The sequence below is a fragment of the Manis javanica genome, chromosome 14 (assembly GCF_040802235.1).
Source record: "Manis javanica isolate MJ-LG chromosome 14, MJ_LKY, whole genome shotgun sequence".
Taxonomy (NCBI): Eukaryota; Metazoa; Chordata; class Mammalia; order Pholidota; family Manidae; genus Manis; species Manis javanica.
Window position 1 is genome coordinate 50,635,963 of NC_133169.1, and position 15,652 is coordinate 50,651,614.

General features: G+C 52.2%; 2 protein-coding genes across 4 annotated transcripts in view; one reads left to right on the forward strand and one right to left on the reverse strand.

Moving 5' to 3' along the window:
• ADAMTS2 (ADAM metallopeptidase with thrombospondin type 1 motif 2) overlaps window positions 1–8,652 on the forward strand; it is a 221,152-nt gene extending 212,500 nt beyond the window's left edge. For both annotated transcript variants that reach the window (XM_037002116.2, XM_017657011.3), the window contains exons 20-22: window positions 359–488; window positions 1,406–1,495; window positions 8,173–8,652. In XM_037002116.2, the coding sequence (XP_036858011.1) occupies window positions 359–488; window positions 1,406–1,495; window positions 8,173–8,630 (678 nt within the window). In that variant the 3' untranslated portion in view covers window positions 8,631–8,652. The remainder of the gene's footprint in view (window positions 1–358; window positions 489–1,405; window positions 1,496–8,172) is intronic.
• Window positions 1,502–15,652, reverse strand: part of ZNF354C (zinc finger protein 354C) — a 52,734-nt gene continuing 38,583 nt past the window's right edge. Inside the window, exons 5-6 of one of the 2 annotated variants that reach the window (XR_012124848.1) lie at window positions 14,606–14,759; window positions 1,502–6,297 (exon numbers count right to left, since the gene is read on the reverse strand). Coding sequence is in view for 1 of the 2 variants with exons in the window: in XM_073221153.1 (XP_073077254.1) it covers window positions 5,927–5,999; window positions 6,102–6,297 (269 nt within the window). In the remaining variant the exon portion in view is untranslated. The remainder of the gene's footprint in view (window positions 6,298–14,605; window positions 14,760–15,652) is intronic. The other variant, XM_073221153.1, reaches the window with a different exon arrangement.

Genomic DNA, 15,652 nt, shown 5'->3' on the forward strand with positions numbered 1-15,652 from the left:
CCGTGTCCAGAGGGTTCTCTGCCAAAGCCCCCTGGACTGGGTCACAGCTTGCCTGGGGGCCCCGGGCCTCAAGCCTCCTCCAGCCAGAGCTGGGAAGTGCTCACTGAGAACCCAGAAGTGCCAGGCCTGTGCCCAGCCCTGCATAGTCACTAACGTAACTCAGACACAGTGAGAGCTAATAACTCAGAGGTGAGCTGCAGGAGATTGAGGCGGTGGCCGGGCAGGGCAGACCTCTAGCACATGCTTCTCCTTCTGCTCCCACCACCTCCCATGTGTCCTGGAGTCACACACTTGGGGAGCTCTTCCAGGCCCAGCCTAGCCTGCAAGGTGGACCCTGACTGGTGACTCTCGCCTGCAGTGCTCGGTAACCTGTGGCAACGGCACCCAGGAGCGGCCCGTGCTCTGCCGAACCTTGGATGACAGCTTCGGAGTCTGCCAGGAGGAGCGGCCTGAGACGGCCAGGATCTGCAGGCTTGGCCCCTGTCCCCGTAAGCCCTCTGCTGCCCCTGGTCCCCCAACCCCGGCACGCAGTGAGCCCAGGCAGGGATAGGAGAGATCCAGTCTGGGAAATGCAGCTCTTCCCACAACTGGCCAAACTCAGCATCCCTGAACTTGAAGGAGAGGCTGGACTCTGCCAGGCTGGGGCTGGGACCCTCCCCTAGCTGGTCATGGAAGGAGCTGACATTTGCCCTCATCTCTGGGCCAGCCCTGGTAAAGGATGGAGGGGACTCAGCCCATCCCTGCCTTCCTGCCACTCCCTATTGGCCTGGGAGGCGGGAAGCAGGCTCACAGTGACTGCACAGTAGGGGTCAGCTGGGCAGGATGCGGTGTCCATGCGAGTAGGAGCTGTCTGGCACCCTGCAGGCAGAGCCATGAGAACCCCCTCTGCATGCAGATGCCTTGCCAGGTGCCCACTGTGCAATCATCTCCATTGGTCCCCATAATAGTTCAAGACCTAGAGCCTGCCATGGGTCCATCCCCTCTACAGAGGAGAGGAGGGAGCTCGGGGCGGGTGTACCACCCACCCCACACTGGTGGTGGGGGCAGGAGATCTGGAATTCCTGTTTCCCCTGGAGCAGACAGTCGTGCACTGCTCAGCCTGGTGGGCAGGGGGGCAGGAGTAATACAAAGACACAGGCACAGGGCCCCTGTGGGGGCAGTAGCTGTAGCCACCTGGGTAGCTGAGACCCGGATGCATGGGAGGGCGAGGGAGGAGGTAGACCTGGACTGGGGGCTTGGGGCCCCTCTGTGTCCAGGGGGCATTGGGTGCCACACTGGGGAGCTGGGGCCCTCCTGTGGCCCCTCCCCAGGACACCGGGGGACTGTGGAGCCATTCTGCCTGGGGTGAGTGGGTGAGGCCCAGCCTGGTGGCCCAGCAGCCACAGTCACTTTCCCTTCCCTCCAGGAAACATCTCTGACCCCTCCAAGAAGAGCTACGTGGTTCAGTGGCTGTCTCGACCCAACCCCGACACGCCGGTGCAGAAGCCCTCGTCAAGTAACCGGCCCGTTTATAACTCTGCCTCTGCCCTCCAGTGCATGCCCTGCGCCCTGTGGGGCTTGCCGTGGGCTCCTCTCCTCTCTTTCTATGGAAAACTACCCTGACTCTTCCTGAGCGCTCTATCGGTTGAATCTGTTTTCTCTTGGGCCGCTGTGTTCGGCCTTCAGAGCCGCCTGGCTGCCTGGCCCAGAGGGTCAACCTCGCAGGGGCACGGCCCTGGGCACTGGCCTCTTGCTGGGGGGCCCGGACTTGGTCGGCGATGCTTTTAAAGGGGCAAAGATCCGTCTTGGTGCTGGAGGGGCCAGCAGCCAAAGTGCGCTTGTGACACTTGGTGACCACCTCTCGGGCCGCATCTCTCCAGGCTGGAGCTGCAGGTTGGAAGTCAAGGGGGAAGCCTGCCGTCCCCTTCCAAATGCTGCCCACCAGCTCGTTGGGGCCGGAGGGGGCCTCGGGGCGTGCAGCTTCACGCCATGGGCTGGATGGCCCAGCCCTGAATTCCAGCCCCTCTGCTATTGCTGCTGCACCTGTGCTGAATGTGTCCTCCCGATGCGTGTGACTGTGGCCTGCTTCCTGTGGCCTTTGTGTCTAACTCACACAGCCCTTGGTTCCCACAGCCTGGCCCCTGGGGGTGCGGGTCAAACAGAGGAGGCAGGGGACGTGTCCCCCAAGTGGGACATCGGGACACGCGGCCACTTCCCTTCTCTGTCCATTAGTTCCAGTGGCCTTTTCCCATAGTGTGCACGTGACCCCGCCCATGGGGTGAGAGAGTGAGAGCGTGAGGGGCCGATGCAGATGTGGCCACCTGCCCGTGTGAACAACTACAGAATTACCTCAATTTTTATTGCTTTTTTGCTTAGATAAAACTATGTAGAAAATGCCTTAAAGTTGAAAGGTAACAGAAGTGGCTGCTAACCCCAGCTTCCGAGTAGAGATGAGACCCAGGGAGGAGGCAGGTGGTGCACGTCTAGGGGGAGGCGGCCTGGTTCACCCACCTTTTGCCAAGGGTAAGGTTTCTGTCCCAGTGGTCTGGCTGCCCCTCTGCATTCTTGTGCAGATCCAGACCACTGGGCAGTGAGGCCGCCTGTTTGGGGCCCCACTGTCAGCCAGTGCTGTTGCAGGAGCCCCGTGGGCGCCACACAGGGCTGCCTTACATAAGGTTGGCCCGCCGTCCTCTGCGGGACCAGTGTGGCACCCGGGCCCAGCCTCACCCCCCTGTGACCACATCATGCTGGCCCCCGCTGGCCTCCCCTGGGCACTGATTACTATGTAAATACTCAGCGTGTAACGCGTCCCTCACGACTGTTAACTTCCAACTTTGACTAGGCCATGCGAGTGACATGAGTGACTCTGGGAAGGTGCAATATGTCCTGGGCATTGTGCTCTTTGTCTATATGCACTTGGGTCTATCAGGGATATTTTATTAGTGTTTTGTATGTATTTAATGACGTATTGTATAGGTTCCATTGTTGTCGCTTTTCTGGTTTTTTTATGAGACAGTAGTGTGTGCCAAAGTGACTGTGGAAATGACCCTTTATTCTCATTAACAATGAAAAGATTTCCTGTCATGCATCCAACAAATAAACTCAATAAACGTTCAGAAAACTGGGTGCTTGGGTCTGGCATGCAGCTGGCTCCTGCTCGGTTTCTCACGCCGATGACATTTGGGCCCCCTCCCCTGCCCAGCATAGATATGTGGGGTCCCTGGTGCTCTGAGGCACATTTCCACCCCTCAGGCATTTTTCAAAATGTGACAGTGGCCAGTGAAGATGCTCTACCATGATTTTCAGTTCTGAGTCATTGCGCTCAACCAGCCCCTGGCAGGAACGTCTGGGTTCTGCCCAGGGAGGGAGAGGCGCCCATGGCCAGGTGGGGGCTGCACCTGCCTCAGGAGAGTCTGGGTCAGAAGGAGGACGAAGCAGTGGTGGCTCTGGGCCCCTGGCCTGCGACATTTATGAGTGTGGGAGCTCAGCCTTGAGGCCTGCCCCCAGAGCCACAGGGCCTATGTGACCAGCACCAGCAGGACAGGGGCCAGCAGGGACCTCCTGCCTGGGGACCTAGGCCACATCCTGCCAGTAGGCATCTCTCCTCCCCTCCCTGTGAAAGGGTCCTGGGAGGGAGGAGAGCAAGAGAAAGGGGACACCAGAGTCCCAGAGATGGGCTTCCAGGCACAGGGCCAGGCAATAGGTGCCTGCTGTAGCCATGGCTGATTCAGCCTGCCCAGAGCTCTGGCCACTGAAAGCTACCCCAGCTCAGGAAAGACATGGAGAGCAGGACAGCCAATGGCGTCTGACAGTGCTGCATCCACTCAGTGTCCTTCCCAGGAGAGCAGGAGAAGCCCCGCTGAAGGGGCTGCGGGCAGGAGCTGCAGGCAGGCCACTGGCAGCCTGGGGTGCTGTGCGCCCAGGGACACCTTGTCTCACAACCTTTTTGTTGGTGAAACTGTGCCCAAGGCTTGATTGAGAAAAGGGAAAAGAGAAAAGAGATGGCATTTCCTCCATTCCAGCCTTTCCAACTGGGAGATGGGTATGATTTAATTTGGGTGGTGTGTAACTGTGGCCTCGGCCTGTCCTTGTTCTCGTTATCCTTTCTGACGGCCTCGGGAGGAAGCCTCCCATGGCAGCCCCTCTCACCTGCTTGCTCCTCTCTGGCCCAGGGCTTTGCAGGCAAGAGTATCTCCCCAGAATTTTAGGAGTTAAAATTCAACTTAAAAATTGACTTAAGAGGACTTAAAAACTTTTATTTATATTCATCTTTAGGGTCACCTTATTTTACCACACGAGCTTTCCAGGAGTGGTAGTGGTACAAAGTTCTTTTCTAAAATAAATGTTGTTAAAAAAGGAATTCATTTAAAGGCAGAAACTACTAAGCAAATAAGAAGACAGGAGGTATTCAGACACAGCCCAGACAGTGGGGTGCAAAAGACTTGACAAAAAATGGCTTCTTCTCAATGCTTTGCTGTTCTCTGGAAGGCTAGGTTTTGCTAGTTGTTACTAGAAATGGTTGAAGATCAAGTATTATAAAACTGAAATTACTGTCTTCGTAGAGATCTTTCTCCAGTCAGTGCCTGGGGATGGTATAGTTTGCATCTCCATCTCAGAGGCCTCTGCTCAGTGAGCTTCTGACAGATACACAACCATTGGTGTCCTTTTACAAGTGGTTGGAATAATTTTTGAAATTTTTCTAGGCTGATATTTGCACAGCCAAGCTCTGGCCAGGGGCTTTTTCAATTATTTGGTCATTCATTGACTAACTGTAATTTTTAAAAACTTGGAGCAATGCAGCCCACTCTCCAAAGGAAACCGGACACAGAAGTGTAATCTGTAACCCCTGTGGCTGTCACCTGCTGCCTATGGCAAGATTGCCGGTCCCAGTTTGTCCATTTACTAAGTGACGTTGGCTCTCTGCGTCAAGCTCTGATCCAGGCGCTGGGGACACTGCTGAGCCCCTGAGCAGAAGTCAGCACCTTTTTCTCTAAAGGGTTAGACAGTGTTTTACATGTTGCGGGCCACGTGGTCTCTGAGGCAACTACTCGGCCCGCTGCTGCAGTGGGAAAGCGGGAAAGCAGCCCTAGGTAATAAATGAGTGTAGCTGTTCCAGGAATACATTATTTACGAAACCAGGGAGAGGGACTGCTTAGCCCGTGGCTGGGCTGCCCCTGCCCTTAGACCATTGGGGCGCCAGCTTCTCGGGATCCCAGCCTGGTGGGAGGCAAGGGAGAGAGGCGCTCGCGAACTCGCGTGAGGACAGGCGCGGGCGGCCCCACTCCCTGCAGCGCTGCCGGCGGGCCCGCCGCTCTAGTCCAGGCCTCTGCCTCCCCCGGACCTGCGCCGGCTCCCAGCGCTCCCGGTCTTAGCAGGCGCCTCAGGCGGCTCCCTGCGGCTGGATCAGCGGCCCCCACACAGCTCCCCTCCTGCGGCTGCTGGAAACGGGAGGGGTGAGCGGAAGGCAAGTGGGGCTCAGCCCCACCCCTGCTTCAGTCAGGGCGGCTCTCCTTTCCTCTGCCTCCTAGGCCCGCCATCTGTGTAAGATTTCATCTCAGGAAAGGGTCCAGCCGGTTTTAAATCCCTGAAAGCCACATTTCAGGATTTTCCAGTTTGATTTCCTGAGTCGGCCTTCAGCATGAGGTACCCATAGCTCCCCCGCCACATGGCGAGCCTGTTCCTCAGTGTCAAGGTCAGGAAGGCCGAGAGGCTTTTCCTGAGCAGCTGGTCTGTGTCCACCTCTCTGCCTCGTGGGTCCTGCAGCCCATCATTTCCTCCTTGTTCGGGCCATTTACAAGCTCAGGGGCCAAGCTGGGTCCAGGGCTGGTGGCACGTGCTTCCCTGCATTTGTTTGCCTGTAGAATTGCTATTTTGAAACTCAGTTTCTCTGGTTTGGACTTCCTCAGTTGTTCACATTTATCGTTTCCACACAGACACATGGATGCATTCATTGATTCACTGTTCTAGGCTCTGGGGATGGAGGGGTGTCCAAGCATAGCCTGGGGCTCTGCCTTGGGGAACTTTAAGGATAATGAAGTCAGGCGTTAGTCACCTTCTCTGGGGTACTAGGAAGGGCAGACCCGTGGCACCGAGAGAGCAGTGCTGGCTCTGGTGGCACTTACCCGCCAGGGAGGTCAGGGGATGCTTGCCTGAGGAGGATGCACTTCAGATGAGCCCAGAGGCAGAGAGGAGAGCCTCTGGAGGAAGAGCGGAGGCACAGTGTGTGCAAAGGCCCTGTGGCCGGAGGGCGTATGCAGAGCAGAGCAGGGTGTCCAAGGCCTGAGTGAGGCTGGGGAGGTGAAGGGGACAGGTTCTCACCTGGAAAACAAGGGGCAGTGCAAGGGCTTCCATCAGAACAGTGATGTGGTCACATCTTCAGTTGAAAAACAGCATTCTGACTGAAGTAGTATTCCTGGGTGGGGAGAAAGAATGGACATAGGCAGGCAGAAAGGAGGCTCTTGCTATGGGTGCAACCAAGAGGCAAGGTAGCTTCACCCCCTGGAGGTGGGAGATAGTGTCTAGGCGGAAACACTGACAGACTTCGAGGTGTGACCAGATAGGGGACATGCGGGGTCGTGCTTCAACAGCCTTTCTCACAGAGGACATGGCTTGGGCTGCGTGCGTGGAGTCTCAGGCACCTTAGTGTCCACAGGGGTTGGAGGGTGTCCAGTAGGCAAATGTATCCAAGAGTCTGAAGCTCCAGGAGTCTGGGGTTAGTGTCCAAATGAGTGGCTTGCCAGCCTATAAGGGAAAGTTATAGGCTGGAGCAGGGGCCAAGAGGCCAGTAGATGTTTGAGCCACTGGCCCTGAGTGGGCGGGGGGTGGGAGTGCTGCTTGTCTGTTATTGCAGGAAGTTCCCATGGGCTGGTGTAGCTTCGGATGTACATGTAGATAGTGCCTGATAGAAGTGGAGCACAGAGTGACTGTGTCAGGTGTGGTTTGCATCCAATGGCTGCCCCTCTCCTCCCCAATTCCTGCCCACCCTGGCTCTCCTGTCTTTTCAGTAAGGGATGGGATCAGTGAGGGGGAGTGAAGGGCACAGCAGAGGCCTGTGTGGGAAAGGTCTGAATGCTCACTACAGAGAGAGGGTAGCTGAGTGGAGAAACACAGTAGGTGGGGCTGGGCCCATTGAGGCCTGTGATCAGGAATTTATAGGATCCACTATCTCCTGTTATGTAACTTATTCTTTGATGCTGAGTGAATTCTTGTAAATCATCTCAATTTTTGTGTTGTGTGGAATGAGATGGTAGGGGAAATGGGAGAGGAGTGGAAATTTTAGGGGAAGACAAACTGAAAAGTGAGTGAGAATAAGTGTTGGATGGGTCAAATTAATCCAACTTCAGATGGAGCTGGAGGGAGGCCAGGGAGAGGAGGGACACGGGCAGAGAGAGGGACAACTATGGCCTCTGCAGAGACTCAGGACTCTTCCTGGGCAGGAGGAAAGGAGAGGATGTGCTAGGCAGAAGGATCAGCTATGTGAAGGCATCAAGGCATGGAGCACTTTGTTTGGAAAATGGCCAGAGCCTCAGAGTGGCAGGGCTGTGTGGTGGATGGAGCAGTAGCAGGACACAAAGCTGTCGGGTAAGCTGAGGCAAGTGGAAGAAAGCCCAGACAAGTTTTCCTTTAGTACCTTTTCAGAAACAAAGGTCATCTGGGGAGTTTGGGTGAAGATGGGAACAAACTGTGAGTGTGGTGAGGCTCTGGGATTTGCTCTGTTGGGTTTTAGGAATTGGTTCTTTTAGGTTTAATTTTGTTATAGTTACTGCTTATAGACTACTGTAGAGTCAAACTCTGCCAGAGAGTTTCACTGGGGCTACCACTGGGATGTCAAATGTGCAGATCTGATGAAGTCCTGCTCTTTAAGATGAGTTTGGAGTATCCCATAGGAATAGACAGGCCTCATGTCTATCTTTGAGAGATACTGAAAAATCTGGACTCAGCTGGAGCCTGCTTGGAGGAGGGGAGTGTTGCCCATAGCTCGTGTTGGCAGCACTCCAGTGCTGGGGTCCCCGGATGCTGCCCCGTGCCAGAGCTGCTCTGACATCAAAACCACAGACTTTCTGCGTAAGCTCGCTTGCCTCTGTGCTGTCTCTGGGCTATTTCAAGTGCCTCTTCCAGCAAGCTGCTCCCTGTGGGGGAGCAAAGTCCCCCTTATCTTGTCCTTTGGTTATTTGTCCCACTTTTCTCTTTCAGAGGGCCGCTGCCAAGGTGACAAGTCAATGTTCTGTAGGATGGAAGTCTTGTCCCGCTATTGCTCCATCCCAGGCTACAACAAGCTGTGCTGCAAATCCTGTAACCATGACAACCTCACTGACGACGTGGATGACAGGGCAGAGCTGTCACCCGGGAAGCACAATGACATTGAAGAGCTCACACCCACCCTGCCTGTGCCCACTCTAATCATGGAGGTTCACCCTCCACCAGGCCCACCCCTAGAGGTGCCTCTCAATGCCTCAGGCACCAATGCCACTGAGGATCGCCCGGAAACCAACGCTGTCGATGTGCCCTACAGAATCCATGGCCTGGACGACGAAGTCCAACCGCCCAACTTAATCCCTCAGCGACCGAGTCCCTATGAAAAGACCAGAAACCAAAGGATCCAAGAGCTCATTGATGAGATGAGGAAGAAAGGGATGCCCGGAAAGTTGTAATAAAATGGAAAGATAGCATCAATAGCATTTTTTTTCTTGCTTATAGAGATATTCCATGGGATAACAAATCCTGTGTTGTGGAGATGAAGTCAAAATTCCTGATTCCAAATGGTTTTGAAAAAAAGAGAGATAATGACATAAAAAATAATATATCTATATGGTTCTGAGCATGTGACAACTAGGTTTGCAAGTGTGTTTCCCAGCCCCAGAAGGTTCTAAGTCCTGTGCTGGGTAGGGTTGGAGTGGAGAGACATAGGATGGCTCTACAGCCACCATCAGGGAGGGAGGGCAGGAGGGCAAACTCAGAGAGAGGAAGCGTTTGCCGTGAGTTGCTGAGCAGTGATGGGGAATCTTCTTTTCCCTGGTGATAACAATCCTCTGGACACACAGGCTGTCTCCCACCCCAAGCTGAGACACAAGCCCCGTGGGGATTCTCAGGAGAAATGGCGACTTACTTACTAACTGACCAGGCTCTAGGATGAGCACAGTGAGGTTGAGGCGGTGAGTTTGAATGCCAGCACCTTCAGGGGCCAGGCGGGCAGCCAGGATGAGTGTGGCGGCTGCTGGGGACCGTGACCAACCTGCACTGACTCTCGGCTCAGGCCGCTGTTGCTCTATGAGAGCCGGCACCAGCTGCCAGTGCACTTTCTCAGCAGAAGTCTAGGTTTTCATGTGAAAAATCAAATCCTTAAAGGTCAACTCAAAATCTTTTAAGGGGATCTGGAACTCCATTAGGGGCTAGAGCTACCAGGCTGCCACCCCAGTCTTCAGGCTTGGCCTCATGCCATCTTGCGAATCAGGACTTGGGCAAAGCCATGTGGCCCATCTGGTGCTCGTATCTCAGCCTAGTTTGAGCCCAGACGCTGTTTCCTGCTGGGAAAGTATGGATATGGAAATCCTCTAATGGGACTTGGCAGGTCGGCCACATTTCATACATGAGGAGCAGACAGCAGGAAGCTCTGCCAGGCGTCTCTCCTTGTTGCTAACTCTGGCCTCAGCCCTGGGGACTCCCAGGAGGCTCTCTCTCTCCGCAAGTGCAGAGGGATGAGGGGCGCTTGTGCTCTGGTGGGAAGTTGAGTGGTCAAGGCCCAGGACTGTCTCAGAGATGAGGCTGTGTGTGCAGGGGTTTGCTACCACAGACCAGCTTCACTTGTGGGGGACAAGCTTACCCTGTCTGGCCCTGGGGAGTGCCCTCTCCAGTCCTGGCCCCCTGCCAAATCTTAGAAGTTCCACGACAAACTGGAAAAATCTGCCCTCTGATGAGGAGGGTGTTGGGTGGGAGGTGGAAGGGGCCTGCTTCATCTTTTGCTCTTTCTGAACTTCCATTTTCAGCAGAATGATGCTTTGTGAGCTGGATGTGAACGAGAGACAGGAAGGTATACAGGCGGGTGGGGGGATGGTGGCTAATTTTACCTCTTCCCGTGCTTATATTTTCTGAACATGCAGCTTGAACTTCCAAAGCAGCAAGGCCCAGGAGCACATTAGCTCCTTAGCTGGACCTCATAATTCTCAAGCTTTTCATGTTCAGGAAAGTTCTAGAGCCTTATATTGTTGCCATAGATCCTGGAGAACTTTGTTTACTTCCCCATTGTATGGATGAGGGTACTGAGGCTCAGGATAGTACACGGTGGCTACTTTATATCAGTTTTGAGGTGCTGCATAGGTTTGCCTGACCCTGTGATGTGGAGGTGTGTCCCTGTGTGTGGTCTAAGGGACAAAGGAAGGGTATAGGAAACAGAGCTGTACCTGGGATGATGCTCAGCCTTCCAACTGGCTGTAAACCAGGCCCCCTCCTCAGTGCAGTCACCTCCCTCGTCCACCATGTGTCCAATGTGTGCTCAAACGTGACCTGGTATCTCAAGGAGCTGGCTGGCTCCTGAGAACCAAACTGGAGAAAACACTCTTGAATCTCTCTCCTAGTATAACTTCTTTAACAAGACATGGTGTAAAGCTCTTTTGCAATCCTGTCTCTATAATTAGGATGGCCACTAGAGAAACTGAGCTTGGGGCCAGTGGAGAGCCAGCTCAGCCACAATCCTGATATTCCAGAGCCAGCATCTGTATGTGAGCCCGGGAGGCCATCTAGGTGAGGCTTCACAACACCACCTTGAGACAGAGGTCTCTGTCCGTGACTCTGGACAGTCAGCTGAGGGCCCAAGAGGCATCTCACGTTCATGGGGAGACTCGAGCTGGCATTTTGGGACCTGGCTCGCAGATCTGCTCCTTTAGGAAAACCCATGGAATTTCCCATATAAGCCTTGCATTTGTATTTTAAGGTTTTTTGTCTGTCTGGAGTCTATTAATGGTGCTCAGTAGCAAAGTCTTTATCCGATGAAACGTTATGACTATGTACTCCTCTGTGCGACAGGCAGCCGCTGCATGAATCATCATGGTGCTGAACTCAAATCACATTTTATCTTACTGATCATAGCAACCAATACACGTGTTTTCTGTATAGTAAAATTTGGCTCCTTGATTTTATAACTTATTAAAGTCAGAATGTCTGTGATTTTGCATATCATGTCTGTGTCTGTTTGTTACCTCGACGGCACTACCCGCACCCAAGCCTGAACATGGGTAGACCTCCCAAGGCCAAGAGGTCAAGTGGACACCAGCAGGCCTCGAGGCAGGAGCCCCCAGAAGGGCTGACCCCTCTGCCAGCTCCCAGGAGTCCGTTCTTCAGGAGACATGGCTCAGCTCCCAGGTAAACCTTTCGTTGGAGGCAGAGATGAAGAATCTCTAGACACCACCTCCTCTCTGATTATAATCCCTTCTCTCCTACCATTAGGGTTTCCAGAAAAAATACTAGATGGGGAGTTAAATTTGAATTTCAGAGAAATAACAAAAACTTATTTACTTTTGAGTAAATAATTGGTACATTAAAAATTATTTGTTGTCTCTCTGAGATTCAAATTTAACCTAGTTCTGTTTGCTAAATTTGGTAACCCTACCTATAATCAGCATTCCACTTTAAAGACAAGCCCATTCTCTCTGGCCCTCTTTGATGTAGCAGTTGCTGGGGACAAGGTGGGAGGAAGGGCAGACATGTCCCCTGAGGGCCCAGCCAAGGAGGAGGCAGCCGTGTGTCCAGTGCTGGGGAGAGCTATGAGCCGAAACCTTACTAATCAGTATGGGTATTGAAGTAGCTTCAGAATACACGGGATTTCTCAGCTTGCTCTTCACTGTAATTTGTTTTGACTCTGTTTTCTTGAACAGTTCATCATAGTGGGGAAGAGGAACTTGGAATGGGTGTGGTGAGTGTGTATGAGGGGCAGGGCATTAAGTGGGGCTGGGTGAGCAGAACTGGCCGACACTAAATAACTGCAAATGTAATTCATAACTGATAACCCAGTGAGGTTATTTTAGGAGGCAGGCCTGGTTGCAGAGGGATGGGTAAGAAGGCCCAATCTGCGCTTGCTGAAGAATGTTGAACAGTTAGGAGGAGCCAAGTGATGCGGTTTCAGAGGTGTGGGCCACCTCCTCTGCCCACAGTAAGACCCTGACTGCCAGGACAGAGCCACCATGCGACAGTCACACACAGTGACTTGGACCCTGCTGCACTTTCTTAGCCCAGAGGAACAGAGCGCCCTCCCCTTTCAGTGCGATGTGGCCAGTTCCCTCTGTACCTCATGGCAGAAAGCCCCACCCGAGAGCAGTAGAGGTGCTACATCAGACAAGTGAGGTTTACTCCTAGGAATTAGGGACTGTTTAACTTTAAACCTATGGCTTCCAAACAGATGGTGAGTTAGTGTGAGTTCCCGACTTACTCTGCACAGTGGTGACTGGATTACTCACCCAGTGATTCAGCATAAACATTGAGGAGGCCTGGTGAGGCCGTTGGAACTGGTATAAGTGTGTCAGCAGCAGCAGGTTATTTTGCTCTCTGTTTTGCTGTTTTCAAAACCGTGGGGTGTGGAGCAGCGAGACTCTGCAGTGAGAAACGGCCTGGGGGAAGAGTTGGTAAGTCTCTGTTTCCCCTCCGTACCTTGCTGTGGGATTATCTTTGCCACATTTGCCCAGAAGTTACTAGCATTACTAGCAACAGCTCCAGCTAGATGAGATCAGTTGTGTGACATCAGATAGTATGAACCCAGCTACAGTGAGAAACGGTGGGAAGAAGTGCATGGTGGTCAGCTACGCTCCTGGCCCTTCTCCCCTCCCAGCTCTCAGGCAGCTGGACTAAGACCTACAGAGAGAGACTTGCAGTTTCAGCCCTAACACGGAGTCTGGAAGTCATCGCTCCCAGCCTCACAACAGGAAAGAGGCTACACCAACTGAAAACCACTCGCCTTTCTTAGCTCCATCAGAGAATTGAGGTCACAGGGCATATTGCAGCCCCAAAAACTGAAGTGACAGTGGCTACAGAGACTCACAACCAACGTGAGCCTACTGGGAGAAGAAGCTTCTGGAGCCAGTAAGTGGTAGAAACACTTTAATGGTAATTGACTAATTGCTGGAGGTAGAATGCCTGTTGGCCTATGGGTGAGAAACCCCTGGGGTCTGCAGCCTTAGGGTGCCCCTTACTTGTGTGGGCTTTACCTCCAGAAACTCAATGAGGCTCTTCACCTCTTCATCTTCAGGTGAAGATGGGAGAAAAATCCCCTCGTGCTTCTAGCAGACAGAAGGGAAAACTAGTCATTTTGAAATAGGCCTAGGAGAAAAGTTACCATTCTGAAAAACACCTAGAACAAAGATCTGCTCTGCACAGCAATACTTCCAAGAACCTCATTTCACAGAAGGCAGAAGGGCAACCAGATGCCAGCCCCTTCCAGCCTCCTTTCTGGGGCTGGAAGAAAAGGCTAAGAAACAGCCCAGGGACTCAGATCCACTAACAAAACTGAGATTTAACCATAAGATTACATAATGCTTCCTCTCCCCAACACTTCACCAGCCTATCAATAGGGCTCCATATAAAAACAGTGGATTATGAATAAGAGAACTACAGGACACAAACTGAGAAGGATTCCCAAAGACAACAGGGAGGTGAAAGACAAATGAACACAGACACAGCAACTAGAGCCAATGGAGGTGGCAGGCGCCTGCAGCTATGGCGGGTATTAGCCACTGCCCAGCTCTTGGCAGAAAGGACGCTCACTCTGCAGGCCTGAGTCCCTCGCTTCCTTGTTACCGGATACATCACAGCCAGCTTTCCACACACTAGGCCTGCTAAAAGGTAAGAAAAACAGTCTGAAGAGACAAAGTAAGCATCAGAATCAGACGCGTATGACACAGATTTGGGAGTTCCCAGATAGGTAATGTAAAATAACTATGATTAATATGTTAAGGGCTCTAATGGAAAGTAGAGAACATGCAAGAACTGATGGGTAAAATAAGCAGAGGTAGAAACTACAAGAGAATCAAAAGAACATGCTGAAATCACACACAAAAAACTGCAACAGAAATGAATGTCTCTGGCGGGCTCATTAGTAGACTGGGCAGAGCCAAGGAAAATTAGTGAGCTTGAAGATGCATCAAGGGAAATTTCCCAAATTGGAATGCAAAGAGAAAAAAAGAATGAGAAATGCAACAGGGCCTACTTGTACGCTCTTTTTCCTGCCTGGGATGAGTCCTGCTTCTCTACTGCTGCAGGATCTCTGCCTCATGGTACTTATTCAAGGAGGCAATTCTGATCTCGCACCATGCTCTGCAGTAGTTACAAATCTCTGTTCAATGCTTTTGTGATGGTTGCAGTTTTCTGAATAACATTTATCAAAATTATAACTTAAGGATTATTTCTGTACATGAACACCACCATCAAGGGTTCAGAAAGTGTTATTAGACTAGTTTTTCCAAGAAAAAGTAACTGTACATGTGTAAAAAATATGTTTTCAGCTTTTGGACAACAGGCAACACAGAACTTTCATTCCTGAGGGAAGGGAAACAGACATGAGCCCCTCAACACCCCAGGTTCCTCTCTGGAGGCACTTTCCAGACCAGGTCAACAGAAAAGGAGCCCAATGAGAAACAAGTCTTACTGAGCTGAGATGTGCTGGTTTGGAGTTGCTGTGGTGTCTGCAATCTGTGGTGGAAACTACAAGAATAGAAGGTAGCTGCCCAGAGGAGTTCTAGAAATCTGCAGGTTCTCCAAGTTGTTGGCTGATGCACTGCAAATCTGTGGTGAAAAAGTGCCTGTGGAAGGGCAAAGAACAAATGATGGGGAGCTGAAAAAGAACAAGGTCCTAGAGCTGACAAAAAGCTGAGACACAGTCTCAGCCAGAGAGGAGACCCTGATGAAGGCCCCAGCATTCAGCTGGCAGCACACCAGGGCTATACCTGAGTACCTTATAACTACAGAACTTTATTTCTCACAGGTATGGAGGCTGGGAAGTCCACGATCAAGGTGCTGGCAGATTGGGCTCCTGCGGAGAGCCTTTGTCCTGGTTCATAGCCGGCTGTCTTCCAGTTGTCCTCACATGGCAGAAGGGATGAGAGCTCTCTGGAGCTCTTATAACGGCACTAATCCTGTTCACCAGGGCTCTACCCTCAGAACCTGAACACCCCCCAAAGGCCCCACCTCTAAGTGCCTGACTTAAGTTTTGATGGCCAAGGTATCCATTTCAAAGAGGAATCCATTTCAAAGATGACTATCTCAAATAAACACATTGCTAGCCACACAACAGATAAAGAACCAGGCCACCTCCCCACTAAGGCTCCTTTGTTTTTGAGATGTTGGTTGATTTGAGTAACTGGTCATTTGGGCCATTTGTCTTTTCTCATGCTGTGAATTCCCACTTTTACGTTTTAAATTCACCAATAAAGAGTGATCACAGCACCCTAGGCCCCGACCATCAACTCCAATAAAAGCAGAACACCAGGCTCCAGCACTCTGCCCCTATATGCAACCTCAGGCATTCGTAACAGATATTACTATCAAAAAACTGAGACTGACACAAAACAAGATACATTTACCTCCAGGTCCAAGCAGCATGAATAGTGAGAGAAGAAAAGCAATGGGGATCCTCCCAACATTTTATCCCACAGTTCCTCTGCCCAAAGATAAGGGTCCCCCTCTCTCAGAAGCT